We start from the raw sequence: 24,298 nt of genomic DNA, 5'->3' as shown, positions 1-24,298 counted from the left end.
ATCAGCACTAAATCGTGATGCTACTAATGACGACCAAGCTAAGACCTTGTGTGTTTTATGCGATTATTAAACTTTAATCGAACAATTGGAATTTGCTCTCATTCCACGTCAGCATTTCGGTTTTGGTTGATCTTGGGCAAACTCAATGTTTTTATTCATTTTGGTCAACGACATTTTCGGTGCATCACTACTATAATGCCTGGCGAGGCCTCGTAGCAAGGCCAGGAAAGTCCCTGGAAAGTCAAGTTCCAATGTTGACTTTCTGGAAGAATACACTCAAAGTTTTGGACTCGTTATTGTATTCACCTTAAGGTCAAGTTTCTCATTCCTGTGAACTTTTGTCCATTGCCTTGACTTGTCTTCCTAATGGTGCTCTACGTTTATATATGAGCAATCTGGCAAACACGATCGCATTCATGCTTTTTGGCATAAAGGATTGGAACACAATATCTCCAACTTTTCGCGGCTTGAATAAGTCAAGCTAATTATTAAGTTGTTCTTTCAAACCTGCTTTTCGGGGTAGATTTTTATCACTCGGAAATGTATAAAGGACCTTCCTCGTTGAATAATGTAAATTTTTAAAAAATCCAACATGGGATCGAGTTTGAGCAACAAACTGACAATTTTGTGGGTTGTCTCTTGGTTGCTTGCCTCAATCTCGTCTGACTTTTCAAAAACTCTGACGTCTTTTAGTAACAGAGTTACAGGCATATCACGAAGAAGGATAAACAGTTGAGGGGGATAACTACCAAAAGTTACAAAGTTTCTCCGACATTTGCCTTTTAAAAAGTCGTTCTACAAAATATATGAGCTTGAAAGTTCTCTGTATAGAGGTACTTATGGTCTTATTATTGTCGGCGAAGTACGTATTGTATGCGCATTCCTTTCTCTTGAGAACAACTTGAGTGCACCCTTGAGCTTGAGACAAATATACAGTATATAATAATACAATGTTCTTGATCTCATTGTCGGGTTTGAAGCCCACTTCGGGGATACTCACGTCCGAGGAAGAAATGGAATGGCGATCGTGGCCGAACAATTTCTTAGGATCAAGGATGAGGCCATCGATGAACAGAAACTGATTGTCACTCAGGGGAGGCTTCTTGACGTCCTCTTCGAGGATAATCGAGGCTTGTCTCTTAAGGGCATGAACGATCGGGGTCGAGGGCAGAGTTTGTGAAGTCTGTCGTTTCAACTTCTGGATTCGTTTCAATTTTCCCGAGCTCTTGGAGCGCTTGACTTCGGTGATGTCGCCGTGGGAAAAGGCCCTCTTCCTGGGCATTTGGCTCCACCAAGGGCCCACGACACTCTCGTCCGAACCAGCAAAGAAATCAATTTGAGATCGCTGCTTCATCAATGTGCGAACGATTCGTTGTCTGAGAATGGCACTTTCATTTCGTAGCGAGGATTTGATCTCATCCAAGTATCGTTCTCTTTGGATCTCTTGTTCCTTCTCATCCAGCAAGCTTTGGAGCTGATCCTCGCTCAATTGTCCGCCCCTCCGATGGTTCTCATTAACCACCGCAAATCTGACGAGTGGATCCTGATTTGAATTGGGTAAATGATTTGGAACCAGGTCGCATTGACCTTGAGCCGACCCGTCGTGGTCCATGGTGGGTTCCTAAGTGAGGTTGCGTACTTTTGAGACCAGGCTTATGAGGACTGATTTTGGGCCCAACCCTGCACCTCACAGTTGCACCTTGGAAGGGCAGCAGAACGGATGGCAGCAGGCCGAAAAGGGAAAGTTTGAACTAACAAAGTGAAAGCAGTCACATTTGTCAACCTTTTGTGGGGTGGAGAAACTTGTTGTTAACCAGCTGCTCCATGGGGTTACGAATGGTTCTTTTCGGCTTCGGGTCCATTAGGCGATGCCGATTTCAGGGAGGAGGGGGAAATACATTCTCCATTTGCAGATTGGAAACGATAATTTTGCTAATGAGAAGGCTCCAAAATGGTGTGAAACGCACGAACCGAAATACTTATTTGTATTGGGGGGTGTAATAACCTAAAGAAAACTGCAAAATGGGAAGAGGCTTTTGAATTGTGGCATTACATTCCGTTTTCATTTTAAACTTTTACAAAACTTTCTTTGTCAGTGCCTTTTAAGCCCTTGGGGGGTTTGGAACAAAAATTGAACCTTGTGGCCCAATCTCATCATCCCCATAAGCCTGATAGCAGAGTGAGTGTCTCATAGTACTATATCAATCGTCCAGGAGTCCAAGTTGCCCTCGCCATAAGACAACACATTCATTTCGAAGCTCGGGAGCTCCTCATTGGCGGTTTCATCCGAGTCGGTCCCACTCAGTTCATCCGTCAAGCTCAAATTGGTCCCTTTGGCATGAACTTCCGCTAAGTTTTCATTTCCAAACCAACTTGACATCTCTCCACCATCTCCCAAAGAGGGCTCCTCCAAATGGGACAACGAGGACAATCCCTCAGAAGGAGCAGCAAACTTTAGGGAAGTAGAACTACTCGGAGTGCACAACGGGGACGACGATGATGATGATGATGATGATGAGGAGGAGGAGGAGGCGGAGGAAGTGGGGGAGAAGGTGGGGCAGAGTGGTGCCGACATTACTATTGCAGTGGTACCAACTTGAAGCCCCTCGGTAGGGCTGGAGTGAGCCAATAGAGGCAAGAGCTCTGAGGCGTAAGTATTATTGTTGGGTCCCCTTCGGAATTCGGGACGCCAGGTGTCAAGAGGTATCGAAATTGCTCAAGATCTGCGTCATCTTTATTCATTTAAGGTCCCAAGGAGATTGAATTTGAAAGCGAAATCGAAATCGAAATGTTGTTTGTTGATGACTGACTGCACCCGTGATTAATATCAGGGCAAAGGGAACAGCAGGAAAAGTTCCAACTTTATGCCAGACTCAGTAGGAGGTGAGCCTCTCTGGTTGCAAATATTTTCGGTTTCTGGGAACCCTTATGCAACCTTGTTTTGTAACATGACCGTGAATGAGTAGAAGCTCAAAATATGCCAAGACCAAATGACAAGAAGTACAAAAGTACAAATCCCATAACGATATCCATACAAATGCCTGTCTCTGATAAGTGCAAGAAGCCACACGAGCTCGTTTGGAGCACTTTAGCTTGTTAAGCAATTCCCCCCAAAAATCGCTGGCCATCAAAAGCGTGTGGCAAACTTTCGTGGTTCCTTTTTCTTAAAAACATTTGGTTCAAAACGTAAGGTTGCTGATTATTCGAAAATGATAGGTAAGTTCCTCATAATCGATGGGTGGCCTTAAAGTATTGAAAGTATTTGTGTTGCCAATTTTCTTGTCACATTCGCTTGATTGATGATTCAAAACCCATCAAGTAGACGTCGTACTACCTACAGTAAATGCGCCTGCTTGGATGCGAAACTGCTCTTGACACCCGGATATTGTGCTTGTCACCTGGACGGCTCCAGCACTTTGTCACTGATGTTGGAGTCCGATTTGGTTATCCTGCGGACCGGACCCTGCCCATTGTGGCGCAAAATTTGGACATAATGGTCATTGTCATTGGGTAAAACGTTTCTCAAGGGCGAACTCGGCTTGGGAGGTGAGACCACTTCCGGTAGATTGGGCAGACTCATTGTGAGGGGCCACTGACAAATTTGGCACACACCGGAAGCGAGTTTCAATCCGATCAAAAAACAGATCTGGAAAGGTACACCGACTCGACTATCTGGTTTGTTGAAGATGTAAAGACGAATGAAATGTCGTCGTAAAAGCCTAATTACACTTTTACACCCGGGAAGGATGGGTGGAGTGAAGTGCTTTATTGATCTTCAGTGTTACTCATTGGAACTGCGGTGAGGATTGTCGCACTGAAAGCTCTTTCTTTTTCGAACGCAAAACACAGAGTAAGCTCACGACTTTCACTCGTTTAATGGCAAATGGTAGGTCGTTCCTGAACAGAATGAGCAGCAGCCTCCGTCTTCCTTACTGCATCATTAACTCGTTCAATGTGGAGACCAGGGTATCTGGTGAATAACTCCCTAAAGTTCCACTTGATTACCATTGGACGATCCAGGTGAAAAACAGAATTTCTCCACAAAGTGCAAATAATGAAGTGTGGGTCTATGATGGTCTGGGGGAGTGCTTTTTTCAACTTTGAAATAACCTTCAACGCTAGGGGAGAGACACATAATTCTCTCTCGTTGAATGGGGGCAAAAATACATGGCAAGCCAAATTGAACGTCAGGGTGTAATGCTGAACCCAGCACCATCTCCTTTTTTTGCAAATCATGCTTGTTTATTGATGGCCAAATGAAGGACCTATGACTCGTTTTAAGCCATCCATACTCAATGAGTTTCTAGAACTTGAAGGCATTGCATTTTGGTTTTCTTTTGGAATCGTGAACTTGATACGAAATCGCTTTCCAATCTAAAAGGTGACAGAGTCTGGGATTTTGTGACAAATGGTGACTGAGAATAAAAGGAAATGTTGCTGCTTTTGATACAGCTCTCGAAAAAATGGCTTTCACTTGGATCGTCCATACACTCAGTACCCCGACTTTATCTGTTCCCAAGTGGGGAAGGAACACGTCCTATTTCACTTCACAATTCACACGTATTCGCCAAACCACATCAAAGGGAAAACTAAATGTGACCTCCGAAGTTAGGAAAGAGAGACTGATTCTCTCAAAGGCCGCACTAACACTCCTCGAGCATACATCAGTTTGGGTGCTACTGAAGGCCAATGTGTGTGTAGTCCTTCTTCGTCGTCTTCGTTTTGTTCCACCCCAAATGCTACACCGAAAAAAGAGCACGGGTGCACGGCATCCGTGGCCGTTGAGAACAGAGGATCAGGGAGGAAACCAAGAGCAACGTCACTCCTCCGGAACATTTTCAATTCCAATGTGATTGAGTGACCACTGGAACCATGACTAAGACGAAGAACAGGAACCAGAGGACTGGAGGACCACCTCCTTGTTCGAAGGTCCTTGGCACGCAACTGTGTGTAATCATATCGTACTGGTTGCTTCCTTCCCAAAGGTGTGCCAAGCTGGCCCTCAAACCTCGGAGGAGTCACATATATTGTTCCATGTTCCATGTACATACACAGAGTGTACTTGTTCAGTGGTCTCGCCCAAAGAGAAAAGAGGAAAAAAAGGAAGGGGAGCTGCTCGGGGAAACGGTGGATGGAACAGGAACGCACGAGTTGGACCGATAACCTTGGACCAGGTGGTGCTCACTCCTAATGGAGAGTTCTGCACTTTTCACAAATGCACAGAAGCGTTAACGAAGACCGTGACGCCGCAATCTATAAGCAACTAATCATACTAATGGCTGGCTAAACTGCGATTTCCACCTCCATGTATCCACCCTTTTGGTTCCCACGAATCAAGATTTGAATTGGAGGAGCCTTTTTGTGGTTGGCCACCATGTGATTCCTTTACTCTTTTCAGAGAGGAGCAGAGATGTCCCAGATCCTTGTCCGAAATATTTCCATCATGCCCTTTAGAGTAGTCAGCTTTTGTAAGTCTTTTAATATGTGGAATGGAAGGAGAAGAAGCTCCCTGGAGTTTGGAAGAAGAATTTGAATGCCGACCATTTTTTTTGAAATAACAGGCATTGAGAAAAATGATTCGGCACACTTGATTGTGGCGGGTAGTTCCATCATAAATTATGCATACTCATGGGCGCTTTTATGGGCGAAGCAAGATCCTCACTGTGTCTACGTGCATACAGCGTACCTAAGTACTACGTGTGTATGACAAAAGCCTGAGTTGTGTTCAGTGCGATACGCAAAGCTCGAGAATTCAAAGGCCTTCCCAAATACCTCGGGAAGGCACCGCCGCGTTTCTCCGTCTTGGGCCAAACGTCAATGTAATTGTGCCTCTAACAATGACCAGGTTTGATATAGTGCGTACTACAATCGCTTTCATTTATCATGACTTATTCATCTCTGCATTTTGAGTACGCGAAACCTTTTGCTTTTGCGTTTTGGTCACAGCTAAATTTTGTCTCGAGAAAAAATATCAATTATAGTTTCAAACAAAGGAACTAAACGAGATAATTTTGGTGTTGGCCGAATTGGTGAACCATTAAAAGTATCTTCTAAGCGTAGTTTCATGGTTGAAGGGATAAAAACCTTCACTCTCCTAGAATTTATCCTTTTGTTCTCAAATTTCGGTGATCAATTTTTGAGGCTCTCTTTGGAAAGTGAGTAAGACGAAGAAGAACCCAGATACAATTTGAGTAGCTTCAAAACCATGTCTCAACTCTTCGCAAATTGGAAGGCAATTGAGGGCATATTCATTCGAAGAAACAAATAATTGGTTCAGGATCAAAGGCAGCATCAACTTTCCCAGTTTTGTCCTTGATTCAATCATAGCCGATCTGTGCTGAATGGCCCAAGATCAAAAGCATTACAATCGACGTCGACTGGCTCAGGATTGCACTCAACATAGATTGGGCTTGAAAAGCTGGCTGCCTCATCCATAATTCCAATGATCTTTGCTCCACGTCGTCCGGATTCCCTATTTCTGTACGTACTAGATATTGTCCAACATTGACGATTGGGCGTGAACGGGAAAACAGGAAAGTGGAATCAGTTGAAGTTTAATGTGGAATCTCCCAAGGTAGGAAGAATACCCATGAAGCAACCCATTTATCATCATCATCGTCACGTCCCAACAGACAAAAAGGTTTTATGTTCCTCCCATAAACTGTTGGACCCACCTTTGGCCGACCCTGAATCCAGGCCTCCCACACAGATTCACGAACCAAGTTCGTTGTATGGTTTTGTTTTGGGCGCTGGCTCAGGCCGAGGCATGAATTATGGCATAAGAACAAGTACAGGTTGAGGGCTTCGCCGAGTGCCTTTATATCCATTCAATCACGTGGCAAGTGGATCCAAAGTTGGACTTGGCCTTTGTCGTGCCAGAAGGTCATTTGTTAATAGATCTCGTACTCTTTGGGCGTTGTCCCTGGCTCGTTCCATGCAGATAAGAGTAACTTGAGCCGCCCAAAATAACAGAATAACAGAATTGGGAGTTTTGCTCCATTTTCCATCCTTTCAGGAGGCAAGTGGATCACGGAACCATAAGACGACTGTAAAGTGAAAATGACGGCATATATAAAAGGGACATGTAGGATCATTTTGCTTGCGTCTCATTCTACATACACATTAAATGTAAGAGCACAAAGCTGATCCGATCGCCATGTCAGAAAACACTGGATATTGTGGTGTCCAATTTACGGTGTCAAGAGTTCTTCTTAAACGAAAATCTCGTTTAAGCTGTAACAATAATTTCACTGTCTTAATGAAACCGAAGTGTTCTTTGGCCTTGTCTATTTCCATCAATCTATTTATCTGACATGGTTTCGATCTGTAGCACAATTTTCACAAAAGCGACAACCTAAAATTTTCCGACATTTCCTCTTGATGCACCCTAGGGAGTGATTGCCTTGTCTAGACTAATAATTCACAAACACATTAGAATACTTGAATGCAGGTACTTTGAATGTCTCAAGAAAATGACTTCAATCCATTCAAAGTATCGGAATGAAATTTTTAAGCTGGCGTGAATGTTGCCTCAACAATGACACTATGTTAGGCATAGGTTAGATAACTTGCGCTTTTTTGTAGTTATTATTTGTCAGGAATTTTGGCCTACATTATCCTACAATTTGTGCTTTCCCTTTCGGATAAAGACGGAAATGGTCCTTAAAATTGAGAGATCATACGCTTTTTGACACGCAGCCATTGTTTTTTGGCTTTCTTCCAAAATAACCTTGCCTGCAATGGCGCGAGTTTTTTTAAATTCGTTGGGTAACGTACCTTTATAATGCTTGCGTAGGTTCCTTTTTGTAATGACAATCTTGTTTATGTACGCGTATATTTCGAGTTGTGGCCTTTTGATTAAGACATATAAATGAGTAAGAATCACGGTGCCCAGAAACCTCTCAACCATATGGCTAGTTCTCGAGGAGCTCTAAATTTATCGATGATCATCTTAGCGGTTAAAATTTGATAATGAAAACCGGCTGAGAAACTTTATAAAAGAAGAAGAATCCAAGGCCTTTTCCCCGGAGAGGTTGGAGGCACCAGGGCAAGTGGCCCTTCCGACAATGCAAAAGGTCACTTTTTTCCAGGTTACAATACATTCATTCTTCTATTAAATATGAATGTAGCATGATATCAACTACTAACTTAACTTGGTTTGCAATCTCTGTATGGAAATGAATATTATAGGTAGTATGTGTAAATGGTATTTATCGAATCAACCAAACAAGCAGCACTGGAGCAAAATGAATGAAGTGATAGAGCACCTCTGCCATTTAATATGGCACAAAACAGGCTCAGGCAAACACCCAATACAATGTTCGCTCAATCAATCTTATAAACATTGCTTTTCTGGCCACCGGCAAGAAATGGTTGCGTACCATTGGCTATCTGTAGGCTCGGCACTAACTTAGTAATCATACCCTTCAAGAGTTGAGGGAGGGACGAAAGGAGGTAAAGTGGGAGGGGTGAAGGTGCTCAAAGCGTTATTTGAGGTTGCAAAAATGCACTGCCAAGAGCAAGAACACCTCGTCTCCACCAACCACCAACCAACCAACCAACCCCTCTAGCCGCGAAACACTCAAACAAAACGCGACAGTTGTTGTTTTTGCTGTTGTTGTTGTTGATCTGAGAACTCCTTAGATCGCATGAGCCCAAGGTATTCACCGCAAATGAGATGGGTTTATGCATGTTCTCTCGCTCCCCTATTCTGTCAACTCCTAGAGCACGGATCCATTACTTGCTGGGGAAATATTTGTCACGAATATCAACTTGAGTTCTTCTGTGTCTTGCCTTTGGTCTCCTCGGTTTTAAAGTTGGAACCTGATCCTTGTTCCCTTTATCCCAACCCAGTTCCTTTGAACGGGCACACATGAAAGTGATACATGGAACGAAAGAGATCTTTTTCCGAAACCGAAGATTTGACAATTTGTCAGACTAAGCCCAATAGTACTAGCTGAGCTGTCAACTACATTAGTGCACGCTCGCAAAGTATATTTCTAACGTTTTTCATAGAATCATTTTGAAGCTGTTATTTAAAGTCTTAGTTCATAAGCGCAGTCGAGCTACTAGAAACTTCTTTCATTTAAATGTCTTTCTAAGTACCGCCCCCAAAAAGCTTTTGTTAATCTAGTGAGCAATTCAACTTAACTATGATACAGTATAATGCCGCCTTTTAGCAACATTAGTTAGCACGATATAAGATAAGTCTTTTAGCAAAAACGGAACACAATCTGCACGTTAAGATAAGATTTGAAAAAACAAGTTGTCGACTATGCTAGAGCTCATTAAAGTGCTTCAACCATACTGTATTTGACAGATGCGAAAAGTTTTTATTGATGATCACTCCTCTAGAGAGCCGGGATAAAAAATTGGCACTTTTTGCAATGAAAAATGAAAAGTTAGATGGTTTGGGGGTAGGAATATCGAATGTGAAGTGTAACTTTTTTGGGATAGACTAGTGTTGGTTTTGATTAGAATGTCATATTTTGCCCCTGCTATAAGTTTGACCAGAATCAAAATCCCATTGACACAGACGAAAGGGCAGCTTATGAGACTCCTCTTTGAAGTCTGTCCAGGTCTGCAATATTTGTTAGGCAAAAGCACAACATGTTTCGCAATCAGTGCCATCCAAGCCTCGGCCAGGTTTCCATTGATACGACGAGCCCCTAAACGTCGCATGCACTTGTAATCAAGATTGCACAAAGAGCTAGATTAGGGCCAAATCCTTGCGATAATGATTGAAGGAGACTGGCTCGCTTGGTATTCGGCTCACGCATTTCAAATGGAATGGATTGAACAATAAGGCCTTGCGTATCAAATCCCCTATGCACTGTCCATACCGTCGTCGTTTAATGTCCCTTGGTAATCCCTACAAGTTGCCTTTTGTGGTCGGAACCCCCTCAGCTGTCCACGCTGGAAGATGATGGGCACAATTGCCCGTCCGTTTGGCCATTCTTTAACAAGAATGTAAATCTCAAGGGGAATTGGGGGAGACGGAACCAGCATTGGAACGTTCCCAAAATCCCTCAGGATCGGCTTGTGTCATGTCCACAGTTCCGGATTCGCTCTCTGGAATCGCTTTGTTGGTTTTGCAAACACAATGAGCGTCTTGAGTCTATGATTCTATCGACCTTCCTACTGAACAAGAACTAGAACTAATGCTGGATATCATAGTCCTCCATCCATAGCTTGGAGACAATCATGAGATGTGTCCGTTCTAAATCACCCAACTTCTCGGATACTCGGTATAGACAATCAAGTATTCTTTTTAAAACTCCTCAACGGATCAGTTATGAATGATGATGAACAGCACAATGGAAGCGCAAAAGCAACTCGGACTAGTTTTTAAAGCAGTCTTGCATTGTTCACTGCATTACTAGTCCGTTTCAAGTTGATGGTGAGGGGGCTCGTTCAAAAGCATTTCCAAGGAGGAGCCGGCAATTTTCCGCCAAGTTTGACGCACATAAGAATTCTTGGCCGGGCGGAAAACTTGGTCGGGCCCATATAACTACCTTACGTGTATACGTACGTATACTATATACCTACCAATAGCTCGTTTGAAGCGCCTCCTTACTACGCACGTAATAGTCCTCCCCACCTCCGGCCTAGGCAAGACTGAAGTGAAAGTATATCGTGAAAAGAGTTAATCAGACAAAGAACTTTCACTGAAAATGCTTGCACCAAAGCGGGTGGCCCTTCCACGTAGGTACGTCATAGTTCTTTTTACAAACTCACAGGGAAGTGTTGCACTTTCGTCATGCACAAACCACTGACATAAATCACCAGGCACCGCCAGTCTCATTGCTTATTCAAGACACCTCGAACTGGGCGGATGGCCCTCATTGCAATGCCCCGTCTGAGGGTGGCCAGATTGCCTAATGCAAAAAACTGAGAACCAACCAACCAATCAACCCATGGCTCAAGAAAACCACCGCTAAACCTTAACAGTGCGGTATCTAATTCAAGCATGTCCTCATGATCCCTCCACCCACGCGGTCTGGTTGAGGAGCTTTCCTCTCACTCTCTCTCTGTTGGACCTCCCCGCCCCCTCCCCCTTCTTGTTCATCCTCTCCGTGTTCCAACAACGGGACACGAAAAGGCTCGGGGCTGACAGAAATTGGAAAGGGCCGATTTCTCCAAATCAAATCCTTTCTCTTCTGATTTTTGCGGAGACTAATGGTGTTCCGAAATGAAATGACATGTCAGATATAGATGAAACCGTGGGCACTAAAACACTCTCAGCGTCATGCATGGAGAAATGCGAGGATTGGCTTTTGGCAAGTACGTGACATGCCCTGTTTCGAAAATGTTGCAGAACCCATCAGAACTGATCATTTGAACACATTTTGCCTCTCTCCTATCTACATTGGACACTAGTTCAAGGATGACTGTGGAGTCTTTATCCTTGGTGGAAGAAGCGAGTATTGTATTGTATCGTATTGTAAAGACCACCCAAATCATCAAATCTGAGTCATTTTGTCTTTCTGACAATTGTTCTTGCGTTCTTAATTAAAATCAAGATGAGTCTCCACAACAACCACGTGTTGATTTCAGGCCGTGACGAAGCATATTGGCGTGGTTCTGTTCAATTCTTATGGACACAGAAATGAGGGACCATTTTATCTTCATCGAAAATTTGCTTGCTTGAAATTTTGTTAGAGGTCACCAGCAAAAACACCGTTTTGTTAAGTGGATAAACGAATCAAAGATAATGCCATGAACCAGGTCGCCTCAGGCTGGAATTTGACGTTGAAATGGTATCATGGTGTTCAAAAAGGAATAGGGATCAAGTTTCTAGGCAATTTCCCAAACACATCTTGGCATTTTTTTACCTCAGAAAAGTAATCTTTCATTTGTGGTATTGAAAATCGATATTCATTCTTTGGGAAATGTGACCAGGGCATTTTGGGGCTAAAAACGATGAGGTTTGAACCATTAACTCCTATGTAACTAAGTAGTGATGTAATAGATGATTTCATATCCAAGTACTAACTAAAATTTAAGTGTGCTCCTAATTTACATTGAACTGGTTTTTGAAAATTTTAGTTTTATAATGTTTTAAGACATGTCAGGTTTTTTATGTAGGCTAGAATACTATGAAACAATAAAATGAGAGTTGTTCCCTGTGATTTTCTGGGGTAGAAAAATGCCAATACACACAGTATAAGGGTATTTTTACGACTGTGGTACGAAACTACGGACAAGCAGATGAGCCTGTGTTGGGATAAAAATAAATTCAATATTCTGAAAAATAATAAAGTATATCGGGGCATCAAAGTCAAGGAGATTCATGAAAGCATGGCCCTTACAATTCATGTCGCCACTACTTTCTGTATTTGTACTTATGGCAAGAACTTTTTGTTCTTGTATTAAGAAAATATTTCCACTTCCCATGGAATGCTGCCAAAGGAAGAAATATTTTCGGTTGAAATGGTATTCGAACAACTTGAACACTGTCTTTTGAAGGGGACCACATTTTGCATTCTGGATGACCTTCAAGCAAGGAATGTGGTGCTACCTGAATAGCGTACGAAATTGATTTTCCATACTGCATGTACTTGTGTACTAAGGATGATTTTTATTGCCTCTTTTGCCACACGCAACATAGGTATGTCACGTTCCAAACCTCAAAGCGTGTGTGTTGTCTTAATTCATTTATGCTCTGACCTCTCGTAAAGAAAATGCATATTGATTATATTACTTTCTCATGGGTCAACGTTTTTTGGGCAAAATCACTTCTGTGTCAAAAGAAGGTTTTTGTATGCAATATAACGTGGTTCTACTACCCTTCTAAATTTGGAACTGAAGCCTAACGTGCGCTATCAGCCCCTTTGTAGACCGAAAAGCTCAAATCTGCTTGGTTCATCGGCTTTTACTTTACTTTTAGCAAAGGTTTGTTGTTTGTCTTTTTAGCTATGGTGCTCAGCTTGTTTGGCAATGTGACCACTTGGTTTATTCAATCTAGTCTCTTCTAGAACCATGTTCGTGTGTCCGAACTCAAATAAATCTAACTGCATGCTCAGTACCAGTCTAGTGAACCCAAAATAATTTTCGTATGAAATTTTCCTACCTGGAGTTCGGGTAATCCCCATTCGCCCAGCCCTTGTGTTCCAGAGCATTAAAAGTGCAATCCCTGGTAAAAGACAGACATTTTGCACGGGACGAAGCCATGCTTAAGAGGCATGACCAAATTGAAGCTCTTTATACAAAACCTTCCATTTACAACTCTTTTGTTAAAGAAACTTGATACGCTTCCACGATCCCGGGTTTTTGAAAGTACGCGTAAATTACAGTCTAGCAGTCCCACTTGAGGACGAGGCCAATGTTTGACCTCTTGAAGTTGAAAGTCATTCTTATGTAATATTGCTCAAAAGAGACAGGATGTCAGGTTAGTTGTTTTGGAAACCCACGTATGTAGTAGAAAAGAAGCCCCTCAGGCTAAATCAAGCCCGTCTAGCAAGCAAACTAAGGACAACCCCGCTCACTTCTTTCCGTCAAAGAAAACTTGGGAATCTGATATCGGGTTGACTCTTTAAAGTTTAAATTGCCAAGGGAAACCCCCAAGAGCCCTTACGTATATTGTAGAAGATATTGACTGGCTTCGTCTTCTAGGAACAAAGAGCACAAAAGGTCTTGAGTGTGGAGCACTAACCAAGATGCATAGGGTCCAAAACTACGATACTGACGGCACCCCGAGCGAAACCCACCCATCAGTATTCATGTCTAGAAGTCATTCAAGGCCTGAGTAAGCACAACGCGGTTGTAATAATGAATTACCAGGAAGGGCAAGCCAATGCATTCTCAAGTATGGAACGGAAGCCTGGCACTTCACCTCTTACTACATTCTTATTTCAGGTAGAACAATGGCTCGTAAAAAACCACTTCTGAAGTCATCAGGGATATCCTCTTCTTACCTTTATTTTATTTCCGTATTGACATTTCCAGGACTCAATGTTTGGGATAGTGGCCAACAGGGGATCTGTAATCGGCAACTCTCTATCCAATAAAAGAGACATAGAACCTGGAATGAGACGAGCGAGGGTAAAAAAAGTGTGTTATTCAACGTGGTCTTTAGTGGCATGAATGGACCACTTTGGTCTAAGGCCATCCTCTTATTTTGTACCACCAGGGGGCCAGCAACTTAACGCAAGCTTCAACAACACGGATCAAATAGCGAGCTCTAGCGGGGACAGTGAGAACCATTTTCAAATGGACTTGGGAGTTTAGTAGTTGACGTTAGTCTGCCTGCTAACAGTATTCAACCTTCCTTCGGTTTTGCAAGATATCGCTGCAATAGGATACCTTGATTTTTTTATGAGACATACCGAAGTAAATCTCTGATAAGATAAATGACTACATACTCTTGAGTGAAAACCACCTTAGCCAGAGACTCTACGTGTACCATCACATTTTAAGTTCTATGGAATTGAGGTGAATGAATGAATGAAAGTCTCTAAAGCGCCCATCCTCAGTGCAGTGGTGACAGGTGGTGCTCGAAAATCATATGAAAGAGAACCTTCAAGTTTTTCAAATTCAAGAAGCCCAATTTTGCACCAGCATCGAACATTGAAATGGAATTCTGCTACAATTTCAACGGACGGAGAGAGCCAGAGGGGAAAAGAAGGTATGACTCCACATCAGATGAAAGTAATTGTCCGAATTCCACTGCGCCTTGAGACACAAATCCAATCAAAAAGCAAAAGATTTTGACTTTCAAAATCTCATCTAAATACTCATTACTTTTCATTTTAGCTCTAGATGAGGTTTTACCACAGGCTTGATATCTTTCCTTCTTGGATAGATGAACCATTGTTCCTGGTTCAATAATATTTCATTGGCCAGGGTGATGCTCTGGTTCCTGGTTCCCAAAAAAGCACATCCATCCCAACCTTGTGGATTGGTCAGGGGAGCAAAATGCCATTAAGTTCCAAGAAATCGTCACTATCGAGGCCATCTGTTTTTTGTCTTTCTTTGGGTAGAACAAGGACGACGTCATTACTGAACTGAGACGGTAGAGGGGAAAGTTTGTAACTTTACCTCCGATTAACCAAATGATTTCGATTGAGTTTGTTTTCGATTGAGCTCTAAATTGATCAACTTGTTGTGATGAGCAAAACCCAACTCAAGTGGAGGATGAATCATTCGTTCAATCGGCTTAAAAGTCCCTAATTTCCCCCACCTATCGTCTCTGTCCAGTGATGACGTGGTCCTTGGCTAGACCCAGGCATAATATTGGACCGAGTAGGACCCGTTCTAGGTTTTTGGAGAAGGTGATGGAGGTGATGGCGTTGATGATGATAGTAGCAGTTGTAGTAGGGGTAGTAGTAGTAATAGTGGTAGTGATAGTGGTAGTGGTGATGGTGAGGGTCGTAGTTACCTGGCGAGTGATTGTGCTTCAAGGGTCGGACTCTTAAACGTTCCAGTTGGCCTTGGGATCCTGAGCGTCGGTAGGCACATAACTCTTCATGGAGGGAGAAAATGGAAAGAAGGAGAAATGAGTTTTGGGGGCTCCCAAGGCACTTCCTTCTTGTGTCCTAGTATTGGACCATTTCAAGTGGAACAATGGCTCGACCAGAATTAAAGAGGAACGAGGGAATACGCCCACTTTGAATTGACCAGAAAGTAAGTGAGCCTTAAATGGTGTGGGGGAACGGAGACATTTGTCAAAAAACGACTTCAAAAGGCATTTTGAACTAAGTAGGGTCCAGTGTGACGGTAGTTGACCTTTTTTCAATGGGAGGAGAACCTTGAGCTTGAATTTGAACTTGAATAACAAATGAATGTGTAATTGGATTGGAGCCTTTCTTAGGGTTCTACGCAAATCGAATTTGGGCGAAGGTGGTAAGTAAGCGAGCCCTTGAGGATTTCAAGTTGCTTCCTCGTCTCGGTTCCTTATAGGATAAAGTCATTGTTAAGATCTATTAGGGCTAAGTTATCATTCAAGGTCTCTCGTGTCCTCCCTTCATTTGTGATTTGAGTTCAAATTATAGTCCGTACTAATATCAAGTTATTGCTGTTCGAAGAGCAATGACATTGAAATTGACAAAGAAAATCATCAGAGCGGGTGATTCTTCTTTTTGATCGTTAAGCTCCATAGTTGAATATCCGCAAATTTTATTAAGTGATACGGGCATTCCCCCGAGTGCAAAGGTGCCCATCTTTCTAATATTAGAATGGCCTCTGTGTTGAAGACGAAATTTGTTGTGAATGACAGGGACTACTGCCAACACACACATGTACACTGTAGGTACAATGAAGAGATGGGTGGGTGGGTGGGTTGCTTGCTCATTTTCAAATTCAACGGAAAGTTGAACTCTGTCCAAAAGAAGAAGTTTAATACAAGAAGGACCCGGAATGAAATGAGCAACTTGCTGGGTACAGTAATCTTAAAACCTGGTCCAAATTTCCAAAAAGGTCTTATTTGTCAGTACAATTGCATGAAAACACCTGAGTTTAGATGAAAAGTTGTGGATGAAAAATACAAGCACTAGCAAGTTCAGGAAGACTCCAAGGGCTATTTTTGCCTCTCATATCAAGCAATATGTGGACAGAAAAGTTTTGATCTCATAGCAACTCGCACGCCGTTCAAGTGACGACACCCAAAAGAAATCTGAGATCTTCGTCATTAAATTAACAGTGCTCGAATGCAGCTATAAATTGGATTTTGACAATTTTGATTTCAGGACCAAGTTTTCACAACATGATATAGACAAACTATTATTCAAATTCATGTATCATCACGCAAAAACTACCGCTATCTAATGATTGTGAGAACTTGAGGAAGCTTCAAGAACGTGTCTAATTTCGAAGGGCAAAGTTAGTTAAACAGATGGAACTGTCTGTCACCCTTTGACATGGATTGCATCTCACCCCAAAATCCAATGATAAAAGACAAAAACAGAGCTAAATGGATGCAACATCAATGCCAGGGGCAGTTGGCATCTTTTTTCCTTTCAACAATTTGTATCTCACTAATGTTTTTCCTTTAAAAATGACCCGGATTCGTGAATATCTTCATAAATTGCAGAAAAATTGCGTACAAAAGCAATTTTTGGCCGACCCAAGTGATCAATTTACAGCACCTACTTGTGTTCTGAAGTTCTTGTGTTCGTGGCCTCCCAGACTCACCTTGATGGAACATAGAGGCTCGTCGTCGGGTTTCCACACTTTCCGACGAGGACGCTCTGCCCACGGCCATCATATTGTTCAAGTACTTCTGGTTAATCTCGGCCAAGCTATTGATCTATGGGACAACAGAAAACAGAAGCGTGATTCTACAGGAGCTGGATTTATGTCATCGTTTCGACTGCAAAAGTTTTTCCCCGATTCTACATTTACGTTCACGCTTTATTTGAAGCGAAAGAAATCGGGAGTCAAACACAAGGCTTTTTTTCTCACCTGAGCCTTGTTCTTGGGATGGCACATGAAGCCCATTTTCCCCTCCAGGCTTTTGGCTCTTCGAGAGCGGTCTAACATGGGGCGGGCAATGGTCAGGGTGGGCGTGGGCTGGCTCGAAGGCTGCTGTGGCACACTCACCACGCCCAAGTCGGTCTTGATCGACGTCAAATCCGGCGATCTCACCTTTCTGGAACGGAAACCAAAGGCGTTAATACCCACAAAACAATGCTATTGTCGATGAGACATTCCCTTCAGAGTCAGATGGTGAGAGCCAAAAAAATGCATCCGGAGGTCATATGGACCCACTGAGCGAGGATGGACTTGACAGATAGGGCGTCACAACCAATTTATGTGTTCCCGACCTCCCTCTCAAATTCCGGCTCCGCTTCTCAAGCTTGACTCGATGGTTGGAAAATGTCGCCTCCCACGGAAACAGGGAAGGTGGATTGTGTTTACGTACTAGTGTATTTAGATCGATTGCAAGTGGGTTCTGTCTCAACTATCTATGCTTTATCTAGGCTTTCTCGGCAGTCTAGGTAGTCTACCGTGGATGGGCACCGGGAATTTGCCCGAATCCCCACATATTTACCATGGGCGAACGAATTCGCTTTGAGAGAGGCCACATGCATCATCCCATAATTGCCTGGAATGGCCTCGGGAACAAAACTTTTTTTTCTCATCCTCCTTCTCCTTCCAGTATTCGTTCACGTAACTTTTTACGGGGGAACAAGTGAGGGAAGGTTCTCAAACTCACCGGTCCACCGTCAAATTCAATGTGCTAAGTGCACGCGGAATTTGAAAATGATTTCAAGTGGCAATTTGGTGCCATTTCAACACGGCTTGTTGGTTTCTCATCTTGAAAGCTTTTTATGTAACAGACTCGGATTGAACGTCTTTGACCAACAAATCGCATGACTCTCGACTGTGTATGGAAAAAATAATTCCCAAAGCTACATCTTGAATTTGTTCCTTGTTCCCGGAAACCTAATGTTATGATTTGCCTCTAATCAGGGCATGCAAATTAATCTTCAAGAAAAGCAATCAAAATTTGGGAAAAGTTACGAGCTCAAGTAAATTTATACCACTATCTTTCGCTCCACATTTTTACCAATCCTGTCGAAGGTGACGGCATTTTCCATACTCGGGAAAAACGGAAATGCTTCAAGGAAATTGTGCTGTATCTTACATGCATAATCCATACTTAATCTTAAAGTAAAAATCCAATACAAAGTGTAAGTATATAACACGATCCACGGACTTCTAAAAATATGGACTGCGAACGAGCTTCCCGCCAAATCGGCCTGCTCTTGGTCATAGCCACTCTGAGCCACTTTTCGAATCAAAATAATTGAATAAGAAAAATAGACCTCCTCAATTAAAAGGTAGGTCATTTTTATATCATTTGCTTGTAAAGTGGATTGTTTCAAAGTCATCTTGACAAAACGTATGTAGCTGACCTCGAGCAGGCCGAAAATTCAAATTTTACGTAGTGCTTATAACATAACTTTGACCATATCTCCTGACTTCCCTAAGCATAGCTTTGGGCTCAAATTTGGTCAAGTTCATCTATTCAACAAGATCTGGTGATCGTATCAAGTGTTTATTTGGAATAATATGGACGGTTTAGAAGATACGAAATTTTGCCTTCCGTTCGCAGTCCACATCTCTAGAAGTCCGCGCCCGATCCCATCGAAGAGGGTGGAGGCTGGCGATTATTGGCAGGAAAACGCGGAAAATCGTTTGTTCCCATCAGTATTGTCAAAGTCTGAATTCGACGGCTGAATGCAGAAGGCTAGTGTTAAGAATGCAATAAGGGCGAAGAAAGCCCAAGAGAATGCCATTTCAAGGAAGACAAGGCACCCTTTGATCGTGTTGGACAATTTGGTCTGGCAGTGAGAGCAGCGTTCTTTCAGATTCACTGACATTTACATACGCTAACGTGATTCAGGGGCGATTTACGTAGAAGCACGCATTTTAAGCAGATCAGCTATCTTGTGAATGATTTTCTTTTCTTGCCACGTAGAGGGTAGGATACGCGTTCGTATATACCCTGGTAAAATATTCACCATCATAGTTAGTACCACCAGGAAAGGAACAAGCAGCCGAGCACGATCACAGTGTCTAGAATTCTCCAACCAGCCCTTGGCCTGGTTGTGGGCTAACTAATTCTATTGTAATCCTCAAGTGAATTTGCCTTTGAGAGCGTTTCATCTCGTCTTTGTGCAAAAAAGACAAGCTGGAAACGTCGTCTCAATTATACGAATGGCTCATGTCAAGTCCCCCCAAGGCAAATGCGGATAAACTTGTGTTTGGTTCCGCATCTGAGTTTGCAATGAGCAGCCAGCAACATGTATTTACAACAATACATTGCATGCCGTTGGTGGGTTGCAACCACCCATTCTACGTCCGTCCGTGGAGGTAAAAGACTCGGACCATTGGCAAATCTTATCCCACTTTCCAAGATGCCTTTCATCGTTCGTCCACGCTCTCGTTCCTGCATTTGTGTGAAGCGATGCACCGCGCTTAACATTGATTGGAATCAAAGTTCACTTGGGTCTACCACTCACTAGTTTGGTGTTTCTGGCCATTCTCCATTTCAGTCCTTTGATGCTGTTTCTTAGATTTAGAGCACTTGGGGGAGAAGTGGACTCGGCAATTGGATTGGGAAGCTACGTTCAATGACATGTGGTCGCTGCGGCCTTCAAGTTTTTGCTCATTTGAAAAAGTCCGGTCGTTGAGGGAATGGTTATTAGTGATTCGCCCCAAACGATGCGACTTTGCCGACTCACAATTCGAAGGATACAGTTGAGTTTTTTCTCTTTCTTTAAATGTTTCGTAGGCTTTTTTAACCTTCATGATATTATTCATTGGCATCCCGGATGGGAGCACAATATAGGTGCAATTTCAACCTATATGATTTTAGGAATCTTGGAACCAAATCTTCGAAATTCTAGCTGCCCTCATAATCATATTCCGATTGATCAGATATAACGAGTTCGGGAAAAAAAATCACCTAATATTTCTTAAAACTGCTGACCATCAGTTACGCCGGTAAATGTCCTTCAAGCTTTACATTTTTTTTTCTAGATTGGTTCGCATAAACACAACACAACACACCTCATTCTGTGCTCCCAAAGTTGGACTTTCAAGCTCCAAAGATATTCGTATAAACTGTATTGTGGCTCGAACGATGAAACATTCTTCACGACAAATCTATTTTACACTTCAATATTGACTGTCCGTAAGCAGACAATAAAGTAGTTTGTTACGTAAAATTGGCATTAGATATGATATGTAACGATCGCTTCGACCCTCAGACCAGGTTTTACCAAGCGTGTCTTCATGTTGCTGACCTCTCAAACCCCATAAACATGAACGTAAAGGCTTAAGAGTTCCCTTGGGGCCATGTCATCTTCAAGTGGGAATGCATCATTTATTCATTACCTTTCGTGATAGTGGAAGCCGTTGCTCACATCCAGGTCAGCAGTGTCAATTATGTTCTTATAATCTCTATTCTCATTCTCCATCTCCATCTGGACGGGGGTGTTCCCTTCGGCTTCTCCTTGTGCGAGTCCGGAATCTGCCTCCTCTGGATCCGGTGCACTGATGAGCTTGAACCCATCATCGCCTGCCTCGAGATCCTCTCTGGAATCCCCGGCGCCTTCGTCCTCTTCCGAGATTTTCTCCTCCGATTTGGTGGGCCGAGCCCGATAGCGTTGGCCTCGGGTGGATCGCAATTCTCCGGGCTTGGGGCGAGGCTTTCGGCGAAGACTTTGCCGAAATGAGGCCCTGGCACGGTTAACTAGCAATGGAAATGAGGGAAAATGACCTCGTTGTTCCTCAAATCCCTTGGCTTGGCGGTGCACAAAAAAATGGCTGAATTTAGACTGCAGGCTTGGTCTATTATACCTTCCTGGCGATATCCTTGCTTTCAAGTGCAAGCATTTCACCAGCTTTGAACCATGATTGCGTTAACCAGAACCAAAGTTGAATTAGGAAAATTGCTTATATTTTCAGATTTAGAAATAGGAACAAAGTAAAAACACCCCCCACCAAATCGGATTGCTCAGAGTCGTTTTTCTATTCACTCTTTGCACGTTCAATTCATACATACGGTAAGAATTGTACTGTATGTACGAGTACAGTGTACTACAGTAGAAGACGAGTGGTTTGGTGGATCTTTGAAGCGCGTGTGGTAATGCGGCATAACTCACATTTGGTGCCAAGATCGAGATGTTCCCTCTCGTCCTCGGGGTTTTGTGCGGGATCGTCAAAATCCAGGATTATGATGGTGACCACTCCCAGTCGGTTTTTGACTGGACAAATTGAGAGATGGCAGAGGAAGCTCTCGCCTGGAAGATATCGTAAAACGGTTACAGCGAATATGTATGCGTATGAATGTAGCTCATTCATACAATAGTTTGATCCCGATAAAAACGTTCCATACTATTTTGGATATGAAAGCTTGCTCCCTTTCATGCACTCTCGAACGTTCTCATTGGTTTGTCACAAAAATGTTCTTCTTTTGGTCCAAACGGCAAAGTCTGGTAGACCCAAGTTAAGAATTGTACCTTTTTTAAAGATCATTTCTAATTGATAAGCCTAAGGTTTTTTTAAAAATTCCATTGAGAGCTCAAAGTGAGGAGCAACCAATGACATTATTAAAATTATGAGGCATGTCCCACCAGAGGCCAGTTTTTTAAAGCTCTTACCTCCTCGGAGTTAGGGGCTTGGACGTTAACCGGTTTGAAAATACAATGCTCAAAGTGGTGAGCGGATACACATTCTAGGTAACGTCCAAGCCTCAAATCTAACATCTTTTATTTCAATTCTAGTCAATAGAAAATGTTCCTGCGTATGCATCAATCAATTTGACTTGAGTTGCAGCCTTCAATTACTAGGACTTGACTTTGCAAGTGAAAAATAGGTTTTGAACATTTCTAAGGAAGGCAGCGGCTTTTTTCTTTCGTTACTGGGGTTCAATCAACGCTGTTCAACCATAGCTAGTCCAATGGCATCAAGAATTTGCAATGTATTATAGACAATCACGTAATTCAAAGTGTCCATGTGTGTGCGATAGATAAAATAAAGGGAAAGTTTCAAGTGTCATCTTGATCGTTTGAGCTCTATAGAACCCTGGTCTATGGTGCCTTTCAAAATCCATGAGTGACCTTCATCCTTCACAAACGGCAGTTGTCCCAAGATGTATCTAACCACTTCACGGGTTTGTAAATGAAGCAAATCAGAATAGAAGTGCTTGTTCGAGAACACCATATTCAACTAAATTCAAAGTGCTTTCGAAATGTAAGCAACCGTGTGCACCAAATGCTTGAATGACTTTACATTCGGCAATGTTTGAAGTTTGTAGATTTTGAAGGCCCCCAAATTCACTTGAGTTCCAACGTCTTGGAGCGAGCAATTCCAGTTCTTACGTAAAATCTCACCGTTTTTCCTGTAGAGCAGAACATCCACTCGTCGCTCCAAATCACCTCTCATGGCCTCTTCTATTAAAGTCACAGCTTGGGGAGATGTCAGTGGTCCCTAGAACGAAGATTAAACTCAAACCTGGGAATGAAAAACCACTGGAACCTCAAAATTAGATTCGAGATTTCAGATGGCAGAGAATCGAATTCCATAGTAGGAATAGAGCTTTGAACAGGTTTTTACGATGGCCGAAGCTTGTCCCTTGTGTTCAGATCAGTTCAAAGTTGTAATCCGTCGGTGAACAGGAGGTACCTCTATCAATAGATAGAGCTATTACATGACGAATGAATGTGGAACAGAAAATTGGCAAAAGCTTCTTTTGTTATGGTTGGAAAAAGTAATCTGTCCTTTCTTAAAACAAACGTTTCCGTGGCTCCTCAGAAACGCACAATTGCTCAATAATCCCATCTTCTCCTCAAGGGACCTCCTCGGGGACTTTTTCTTTCTTTTGTAACAACTTGGAATTATCATTCTGCTTTCTTTGTACTGCAACCTCACAATATCTAAAGAAAAGGAAATCAGGCTCGGAACTATTGGAACACCCTGTTGAAGCTCAACAACGTCTTGAATGGATTTCATTACGAGATTTCGTGTTTTTTTTTTTCAAGAAGTTCGAATGGAAAAATGGACCAAGGAATCAAATCGTCATCAATGGCCAAAGGAATTCTTATCAGCCTTGGACCATTACCATTCCTTTCAAGTGTCGGAGAGCTCATTGGATCCCAGGCTGTTCCAAGTTTCCAACGATGTAGGGATGTAGAACGGGAACACGAAGTAGAAAATGCAGAAGAACAAAAAAAATCGGATTCTTTTCCAGTCATCTCTTCCCGTCCATCTTCGTGCGTAAAGCTCTCGAGTGTTCATTTGAGTTCTCCTCACCTGAAGAAATTCCAGCTGACATTCTTTGTTCCGAACGATTACGTCGGCTTTGGAGTAGCCGAACATGGTAACGAAACCTTCGGAGCAAAAAATGGTGTTCCGGTCCTCGCTGGCATTGCACGCCAAGAAACTGCGATCTGGGGAAAGACAAAAGACAATTCATGGTGACACTGTGATACTTGCCAAGTGCGTGAGACGTTTGAATTGTACTGTATAGGGCTCATCTGTGGGATGGAACGCGATTCATTATAGGAGGTGTCAATGACCATGACAGAATGAAAGAGACCCTCGACGAGAACGAATTGGCCTCTCTTTGGGAATCATGTGTTTCAAATTGTTTACTTTGATCCATACGTTATGTTTGATGAAAAAAGCCAATCGAAACATGCCAGAATAGCCTACCACCAAACTCACACTTCAAGAAAATGTTATCAATATTAATGCAATTAAATAAAGGATCATACGTGAGAAAACGATATTGATCCTGAATTGTTCCTCAATTTGAATGGGGCCTGTTGTACACATTCTTATCTCA

The 24,298-nt window shown here is 42.6% G+C and overlaps 1 protein-coding gene across 1 annotated transcript in view; it reads right to left on the bottom strand.

Annotated features, from left to right (window-relative positions):
- Positions 1-23,844, bottom strand: part of LOC131882817 (potassium voltage-gated channel subfamily H member 7-like) — an 83,424-nt gene extending 59,580 nt beyond the window's left edge. The window contains exons 1-8 of the mRNA XM_059230083.1: positions 23,764-23,844; positions 22,845-22,941; positions 21,615-21,752; positions 20,845-21,202; positions 17,401-17,587; positions 17,131-17,245; positions 15,380-15,463; positions 13,917-14,023 (exon numbers count right to left, since the gene is read on the bottom strand). Coding sequence (XP_059086066.1) covers positions 13,917-14,023; positions 15,380-15,463; positions 17,131-17,245; positions 17,401-17,587; positions 20,845-21,202; positions 21,615-21,752; positions 22,845-22,941; positions 23,764-23,829 — 1,152 coding nt within the window. The 5' untranslated portion in view covers positions 23,830-23,844. The remainder of the gene's footprint in view (positions 1-13,916; positions 14,024-15,379; positions 15,464-17,130; positions 17,246-17,400; positions 17,588-20,844; positions 21,203-21,614; positions 21,753-22,844; positions 22,942-23,763) is intronic.
- Between the last annotated feature and the right edge of the window lie 454 nt (positions 23,845-24,298).

Source organism: Tigriopus californicus, chromosome 6 (assembly GCF_007210705.1).
Source record: "Tigriopus californicus strain San Diego chromosome 6, Tcal_SD_v2.1, whole genome shotgun sequence".
In the NCBI taxonomy this organism is placed as follows: Eukaryota; Metazoa; Arthropoda; class Copepoda; order Harpacticoida; family Harpacticidae; genus Tigriopus; species Tigriopus californicus.
The sequence above is the reverse complement of the archived record's forward strand: the minus strand, read 5'-3'. Positions and strand labels throughout refer to the sequence as shown.